Source organism: Alligator sinensis, unplaced genomic scaffold, assembly GCF_000455745.1.
Source record: "Alligator sinensis unplaced genomic scaffold, ASM45574v1 scaffold140_1, whole genome shotgun sequence".
NCBI lineage: Eukaryota > Metazoa > Chordata > Crocodylia > Alligatoridae > Alligator > Alligator sinensis.
Window position 1 is genome coordinate 6,886,602 of NW_005841836.1, and position 9,274 is coordinate 6,895,875.

General features: G+C 39.6%; 1 protein-coding gene across 8 annotated transcripts in view; it reads left to right on the top strand.

The window, feature by feature from the left end:
* The window catches only part of PLCB4 (phospholipase C beta 4), a 361,997-nt gene extending 356,133 nt beyond the window's left edge, over window positions 1-5,864 (top strand). For 6 of the 8 annotated variants that reach the window (XM_025202236.1, XM_025202251.1, XM_025202245.1 and 3 more), the window contains one exon: window positions 3,987-5,864. In XM_025202236.1, coding sequence (XP_025058021.1) covers window positions 3,987-4,075 — 89 coding nt within the window. In that variant the 3' untranslated portion in view covers window positions 4,076-5,864. The remainder of the gene's footprint in view (window positions 1-3,986) is intronic. The other 2 variants (XR_003093691.1, XR_003093694.1) reach the window with 1 other exon arrangement.
* Window positions 5,865-9,274: the final 3,410 nt, after the last annotated feature.

The following is a 9,274-nucleotide window of genomic DNA, read 5'->3' on the forward strand; positions in this document are numbered from 1 at the left end:
CCACAGTTGATAATTTACTGTTACCTCCTCCTAATCTCACCACATTTACTATATCTATATTTATTTAGAAATAGATATGTAAAACAAGGCCTTCATTTTTTTGAAAGTCTGGAAAATAAATCTATTTTTCTCTAGGTGCACGTATATAGTTTTCGTTCTTCCCCAAATCTAACCAAAGACAAGGACACTTGGCACCTTGCATTATGAGTCCATGGCTTAATGAATTCAAACAGGCTCATCTCTAAATATTCTGTTTGTGTGTTAACTTGAGGATGCATTGGCTGAATCTGACCTTAGACTGGCAAAACCAGGCACTTTGGCCATATGGCAAAGTGTTATGAGCTGCATCTACACGAGACACTGACTGTGCAGTCGTTACAAATTAAAATGCCATTCTAGGAACTCAGGGAGAGACAGGGTCAGATTTCCTCTGGGTGAGGGGAACCTACAATTCAGGTTCTCAGCTTCCTAATTTAATATCCTAGCCACTCAGCTAATAGGGGCAATATATGGAAAGGCTCTCTGTCTCTCCCCCCATTCCCCGTTAGTCATTGAATGACCAGTAAGGGGAAAGAATGCCACCCAAGCCATCTAAACCAATGCTTTCTCTCCAGGAAGGGCCCACAATAGTGTTCATCCCCTGCTATCCAGTATTCCAATAGCTAATCTTCTTTACTAAATGTAGGAGACCCAGATGCAAATTCCTACTCTGTCTGTGGGTACTAGATTCCACACTTCCCTGGAAACTACCCAGGTCTCAGACTACAGGATATTAAGGAGTGGGATTGTTTTACTCTCTTCCATTGCAGCTTTTCATGAAATAATCAAGTTGTTAAACTAACTCTATAGTTTAGCACAAGCAATCTCAGCTAAGGAAAATGGAGACATGGACTGCTCTACTATGAATGTAAAACACTTAAATATTCATTAAATTTCAGGGATAGCACCCAGGCATCCCCTTAGATGAGTGCTCAAACCATTAGACAATATGGCCATTCTCTTTGGCCCAATGAATGTGAAACAGTGTTAGTGGAAGACATTAGGGCTAAAAACAGACAACTTGATTCAGATGTGAGCATTTTGCCTCACAGCAAATTTCAGACAGTATGGAAGGCAAATCCATTGTTGTACATTAAGTACCTGTGAAGTACCCAAATTAACATTTTGCTTTGGAACCATCAAAGCTAAATCAAGTTAGTTGCCATTTAAGTCGTGTGTGTAAACGACTGTCCCTGTGCCTGCTTTTATGCAAATCAAATCTCAGATTAATCAGCCCTGGATTAAACCAAACTTCTGTTTTTAGCCTATGAGAAGCTTGTCGCAGAATAACCTTTTACCCTGGTGTTTACAGCACTCTCAAAGGAGATTGAAGACATATCTTTAAGTTCCCTTAGAGTTTAAAACAAACATTGCATTCTCCTGGGAGAAAGTTTTTGGTTCTGGGATCCTTACATCATAAAAGTCCTTTGTCCCACTTCAAATAACCATGAAGCATGCTTTCTTCAGTCCACCACAATGCTGTCCCAACTCATTCAAGTTACTTGCTAGTGGCTGTGTCTACATGAGACACTTTACTGCACAGTAGACTAATCTATTGTACAGTAGTGTCACCATCTACATGTTGCAAGCACTTACTGCACAGTAAATGTACTACTTAGTAAAGCCAACCAGCATTAATTGCATGTGTAGACATGCCCAGTCATGCTAGGGCCAAGCCTGTCAGAGGGGGCAGCAATATAGCTTGGAAGGACTGCATTAGTAAGTGTCTGTGCTGCTTGTGTTTTGATCTGGGTTAAAACCTGGAACACTCAGGACCATCTCAAATGAGACATCTGCAGCCTTAAGTACAGAAGGAATTCTAATGTGGATTTCCTGCACCCAAATGTGTGTTCTTATAGCAGCATTTCTGCAGGAAACAGGATATGTACTTTGTGAGACAATCTGGGAGGTGTACTCTGAGCAGATACTAGGAGGAATAGCTCTTTTGTGACTCCTTATGGTGCTTAACTTTTCAGCTCTGTCAAAACTCATGTGCTTCCTAGTCTAGGAAACTTTCCTGGTGAAAACTTAGGCACCTATGAATATTAGCCACCTCCATGGCTAGGCAGCATCTGAGGAAGTGTGTTGAGGATTTTTTTCAGCTTGGGTGCCTAAGTGATTATTTGGCAGCAATTAGGTTAGGTTCCTTTTTCAGGATGTAGCTTTTAGCCTCCTAATCCCTCATGTGTACAATAGGGATAATAGTACTTACCTATTTCTCAGGGGTGTTGGAAGGATAGATGTATTGTAAGGTGTTCAGATACTTTGCTCACTTAGAAACAACTAGGAACTATCACAAAGATTTTTCATTTTATTCGGAATTTCATTTTCAGTTGCCAAATTCATACCCATACTAAATACAAGTGACATTTCAGGAGAGGCTGTTCACACTGATTCATTTGTTAATATTATGTTTCCATATTGTCATCTTAATATGATTTCTTCATTGATTTCAAACATTTAACTCATGTAAATGGAAGGAGGGTTCTATTTTTCATTATATGTATTACACTTGCCCTTGGTGTTATCACAATTACTTAAGTTCACAAAATGTAACAGTGAATATTACATTTCTCTAAGAGAGGCTAAATTCTCTAAGAGAGGTACATCTGTGTCACCTGTGCAAGCACACATTTACCTTTTGAAAAGGAAATGCATCTCACTTCTTTCCCGTTTCAGATCTATATTTTTGTTATTTTAGCCCCATATATGTTTGCATGTACAAAATGGGAGACTCCCTGAGTAGAAGTTTATTTATCAATTTAAAGACATTTACCATCTCAAAATAATAGGTCCTTTTTACAGCTTTTTGTAGTCAAGTATAGCAAATCCAGTGACCACTCCTCCCTGCACAGATGAGATCAACCTCAGTTACCCTAGGGAAAATGACTGAAAATACCTCTGCCTCCACGCCCTGCACATAGGAGCCAGGCTATCAACCTGGAGTGGTTAGCATGTCCTCACTATCAACACATTCAGACCCCTTTAGATTGGATTGATGAATGAGTTCCAAATGGAAGGGCCATCCTGGAAAATGCATTAGGAAAGGTGCTTCCTCAAGCTCCTTCGAACTAACCTCTACGCCCCACCTCAGCACTGCTACCTGAGGAGAGGGAGAAGCCTCTTAAGTAGGCAAGGTCCAAGGTGCTTGATAGGTTAAAAATAACAACTTAAAGTGAATCTGCAAACCCAGAGGCAACCAAAAGAGACCAGCGTTCATAGTTAGATACCTCACATAATAAGTGGGCACCTGCATTCTACACCAACATCAGTTTGCAGATGAATTCAAGGGATAGGCGCATGTAAATACACATTGTAGTAGTCTGATCCTGAGGTATCAGCCAAGAGAAACAGGTAAAGTCTGCAAGCCAGAAAAAGATTTAAAAAAAAAAGTTGGCTGGGCCACCTTAAGGAAGGTGTCAGCAAGCTCTGCCAGCAGTGAATCCAGCAATGTGTTTTACCAGTCATTGTCTTTCAATGGCCAGAAGAAAACTGGTCCAAATCACAGGTAGAGCTACACTGAGTTCACTGAACACCTCTGGAAGCTTAGTAAGTAACCCCTATCAAAACCTGGCCAGCAATGATAGCATATATCTACTTTCTGAAATATGGAGCAAGTTCACAGGCAATGCAGTCAGAATCTGTATGGTTTTCTCCATAAAATATGGGGCTTCTTTGAAAAATGATCCAGGAATCCTAAAAGGAGATAAGAATTATGTCCTGGTGTTAAGTAATTTACTTATTGTTAAGCATAAACAGGAAAATAACAATTGATGTTTGATAAATACATAGACGTTTCTCTGAGAATGAAGAGAACAATTACCTGTATCTCCACTGCTCCCTAGGTATAGTCCATTGAGATAGTCTGTCCTCCTCAAGACTTGCTTGATTTTAAATACAAGCTGTACTTCATGATGGAACAAAATGTGATTTATTTTGCATTGCAGGCAAAGGAGATGCAGCAGATGGTGAAGCTGGAAGCAGAGATGGACCGCAGGCCAGCAACAGTAGTCTGAAACTCCAGCATGCAAACTGAATTTAAAAAATTGAGCAACCTTAAAATACCAGAGCAAAAGTAATACTCTGTTGTGGAAGATAGAAAGGATTTTTTTCCCTTTTTCCCTTCTTTTAAAACAACGTGTAGCCATAGACAGCCAGTCTTAAGGTTTTGAATTTCCTTTTTATCATAATGTAATAGATTTCCTTTGTTAAATATTCCTTTCTGGTGTCCTTTGATAAGTAAAACACTATCCAAAAAAAGGCACAGAGCATTTTAAAGCCCAGGTCTTTGCACTTGTTTCTGAGGAAAAGTTCCCATTCATTTCAATGGATGGATTTTGCCTGCATTGGAATGACAAGATCAGGGCCTTAAAACCAGCATCCATTTTTTTGTTGTTGTGATTTTAACATCATGTTAGATGATACCAGAACTGTAGTCAGTGTAACATGGTATTTACCATTTTTATTCTCGTGATAGGTATTTTGTTGTTTAAGATCCAATCCTACCAGGTACTGAGAACTAGATACTCAGCATCTCCTCAGCAGTGCTCAGAACTTTCTAGTACCAGTCCCTAGATTTATTGCTAGATAATGATCTTCACCATAATAAATATTTCCTAATCAGGTTGATAAGGAGATGAGTTTTATCATAGGGATATAGTCTCTTGTGGTGATTTTTTTTACTACAAAGATATTTTTGAGGAAGCAGACTGTAAGTAGTTGAAAATAAACTGCATATATTGGAAAATGTGCTCTCTACAAATTCATCAGCAGAATTAATTCACTGTTAGTATAACAGTAACTGTACAGGATATTTCCTCCTTCAAATTAAGTCATTAGCAAGTGCCATATCAATTCTATCGTGTCTGTTAGAAGCCAATATCCTGTAAAAGTTGCTGAAATAGTTAACATGATACGAATAAACTGTTCTTGTGCCAAAACTAATCAGTGCTCCAGGGCTGAAGGAATTGTATATTAGACACTTTAGGAAAAGTTTACATCATATATGGTTGATGCAGAAATTTCATTTGATCCTATTGCTGCAGGTCCCAGCTATTACAGTTTATTGTAACTTAAAGATTGTTTAAATGGCTATTGGCAAAAAGTTTGTAACTGTGAAAATGTAAAGAATATTTATACACTTTAAATCACAATATTGTAGAAAATCACATCAATGTTGCCATGTGGTAAGATTAGTAAACAGAATTACTAAAAGTATGTTTGCATGTAATTCAAACACCAATTAAGACTTTAACACCTACTGTATGACCACAGTCATTCTACTAGCCAGTACATACTGATTAATTGTATGGCACAGAATATTATTTGATCAATTATCAGACTTTTAGCATAATGAAACTTATATATATATATATGTGTATATGAATTATGTGGGCATTCTTGATACTTCAAGTTCTAGTAAAATAAAAATACATAACTAATTTAATTTTACACAAAAATATTTATGCAGATTTTCAGAATTTCATATCAGGAATAACCTTTTTATGTCTGTTAGATATAAAACCAATTTGCTACAGTGTTAATTTGCATGTTCTCAAAGCTTGCTGTAGTTATACTGCAGAACAGTGCATGTAAGCATTCTGCTTGGGATTTGTCCATGCTGCCGATAAAAAGAAGACTGCATGGAAAACTGGTAGTTTAGATCAAATCAGATTACTGATTTCAATATACTAAGCACCAATTGAGTTGTTGTATATGCTTGTACAAACTGATTCTACATATTCTATAAACAACTTAAATGAAAAGAGATAATTATGTTATTGTCAGTCCTGAGATGAAACTTTCAACTTCTCTAATAAAAACTTTAAAAGTAAAGCTATGACTTGTAAGTGTAATCCATTATAAAAGATAGTTGCAGGATATTCTTACTGCATGCTTAAACGCACATTTTTAAGTATCCAAATTACATTTCTGTAAAGGTACCTATAGACTAAAACACATTGATATCACTCCTTGCTCATTCAAAGGATTCTATTTCATTTGTTTGGAGAGAGAGATAAATTGTGTGCTCTTGATGCCAGCTGCTTTTTATATCCATGTACCCAGAGACTCCGACTGAGGGTTACAGACCAGATCCAGTAAGGGACCTAGGTAGAATGAGATCCAAATTTCTGAAGCAAAAATCTCCTTCTCAGCTGCAGACTAACCCTGGAACATTATAGATTTTCCTTTTTAACCTGGAAATACTGCTTAAGTCCCTGAAGAACTAGTAATACAAAAAGTGGATGAATGCTTCTTCTCTCTACAGCTTTGTGACTTTTTTGGCATAAGGGTAAGATGACAGCATGTTACAAAAACATATGCATTAATGGATTTTCATGGACTCTAGTAGCATTTGGCCTTATAGTGCCTAAGTTCTTTTATGGATTTAGTCCTTGTGCCCTAGCAAATTTACGCACATTCAGAGTTAAGCAGCATCTGAGCAAGGGTTTTGAGGATCTAAATACTGGACAGCTAGACCTAAAGTGACAGCTGGGCCCTAAGGGCACCTATACACGAGCAGGGAGTCTGCTCTAATCCGCTGTAATTCCATCATGTCAGCAGATTTGATTAATTGAGTCTGCTGGAGCATGGGAATTCCTGCAGTCCAGCAGCCTCCTTCATCTCATGTATCAGCATCCCCGTGCTTCAAAATGGTGCTGGGGGCATTGAAGCGCAGGGACATTGATACATAAGGCATTCTAATTTAAAGTGTCCCACGTCCACTCTGAGAGCACGTGTATAAACTCCCTAAGAACCAGATCCTGTTCTGCCTATTAGGCACCTTAAGTGGACTTACGCACCTGAGTATGACACTATTGTACCCTGCTTCAGTCCCTGAAAAACTGTTAATGCAAAAGATGGATGTATCTTCCTCCTCTTTGGTGCATTTTTTGTCCTTAGTCTAATTTTTAACAGCACATTATAAAAGTAGATGAGCTAATGGTTTGTCAGGGACTTGAGAAGAGTGGAATTGGATCACAGTTAAGTTATTAAATCCATTCAGATGCCTAAAAGGTGAAATAGGATCCTAATATTTTTAGTGGGTCTTGTTAACAGTTTCACCATTTCAGTGGTCTGAGATTTTGGTTTTAAGTGGCTTTCATATATTGCCATTTAAATGACCTACAGTTTGCAAAAATAAATTATCTGAATGCAACTTAAATAATCTGATCTTTGGCAAAAGTCTGAGTTTCAGCATTTATTTGATCTGACATCTGATACAGAATTGTTCTGATCTTTGGCACATGAGTGGTCTGGGAAATAGGGGAAGGATTCCATTGCAATATAAGTCTGCCGCTGAGATAGAACTAGGTTGTGATTCCTAAATTATGTGGATGAATTTTCTTATTTACATTGTCTAGACTAGGCAATGTAAGAGAACTAAGATTCACATCTTGGAGCATCAAGGCTTAACTTTTTTGCCTTGAATGGTGTTTTCCATTAAAAAGAAGTAAATAATAAAACTAAGTGGTTTGAAATTTCCATATTAGATAGATTATCTTTCCCACTTCAGTGCCCTGAGCACTGCCACCTTAATGATATGAGGGTGCCAGCGAAGTCATTCAGAGTTTAGTTCTTGATAAAATGAAGTTTCCCATTAAAAAGAAATAAGTGATTAAAGTCTGAAGTACTTTGAGCATCACAACATAGCTGGATTAGTTGTGTCATTTGAGGGCATGCTACACTTTCAATGTAAGATGCCATACAAACCAGGCAGAAAGATGTTCTATATTATCTGTGTAATATCTTTGTAGCTGGTTTACCATTTTATGAAGCCATCAATTTGCTGAAATGTGGCATGCTGTCATTTATGATATGATTAATCCTTAAGTAATCACTTCAACTGCACCATAAATGCAATGTCTACCAGAGACCATGGGATTATGAATTGCTCTCCCATTTAAGTTGGAAGTTGTTAGTGAAGTACAATGAAGATATTTCAATTAAAATAGGCTGCTGAAGATGAATAAAATACTTGAGGCAGGTGACATTTTTTGGCATTTTGAAATGAGCTTAATTTGTTTACTTACCGTATTTACCCAAATCCAAAGTGAACCTAAATTTAACACAACCCCCCAATGATTAGATTCTTTACCTGGAAAATGTATACATTTGTTATGGCTTTACATGCATAGAATCTAATTATTGGAGAGTTGTCTTAAATGTGTTTAGGCCATGGCAGGGGCAGGCAGTGGGAGGGTAGGTGGTGGGAAAAGCAGTGGGGGGCAGGTGGTAGGTGGGGCTGGGGGTGTGGAGGCAGTGGGGGGGCAGACGGCTTCCCCTCTACCGCTTGCTCCCCTTCCCCCCCGCTTACCCCCTCATGTCTGCCTCTCCCCACTACAGGTTCAGGCCCCCTGTCTCCCCCTCTCCTGAAGCCTCTGCCACGCCCCCCTCCTCCCTATTTATCTTTGGTCCATGCAATCAGGCTCAATCTATGCTACAGCCTGTGGCATGGAGCATGGCCCTAGCCCAGCCCCATAGCAGAGGTATGTAGCCAGCTCTGCTGCTATGGGGCCGGGCTGGGGATGGGGCTGTGCTCCATGCTTCAGTCTGCAGTGCAGACAAAGTCTGCCTGCACCAGAACAAGGGTTAGAGAGTGTGGGGTGTGGGGCAGATCTGAGGCTGTGGGGAGGGGACAGGCAGAGAGTGTAGAGGGAATAGCAGGGCAGGCAAGAGCTGTGGCTCCAGCCCCTACCTAGCATTGGAGACAGAACCAGAGTTGCAGTAGCTGCTTACTAGGGCTGTGCAAAATGGCACTGTTCTGTTTCGACTTGAGTTTCGAGGTTTGGACATAACAGCGTTTTGTTTCAAATTTCATTTTGAGTCGAAACAGCTGTTCCAATGCTGTTTCAACGTTTCGCCCATTGGCTATAATGGGGAAGCTTGAAACAGCCCCTCTCATCTGGCAGGCAAATCGGGGCCCAACCCTGGGAGGGCTGCTGGGGCTGTGCCCATCCTCCCAGGGCTGAGGGCCCCCAATCTACCTGCCAGATGAGGGAGGGAAGCCGGTGCTGGTGCCTGGGACTGGGGAAGGGAACTAAACCCGATTGCTCATTCGCCTTCCCAGCGCTAGATCAGGCTGGGGAAAGGAAGTCAGCCCAGCTGCCTTGTACTCAATTCCAAGATAAGGGGCTTTTTTCCTCTTGTTAAATGGAGAAAAACCTCATTTTGGAATTGAGTAACTGACATACACGGACTTTGATTTGAAAATTGAAATAATTTTAAATGAAAT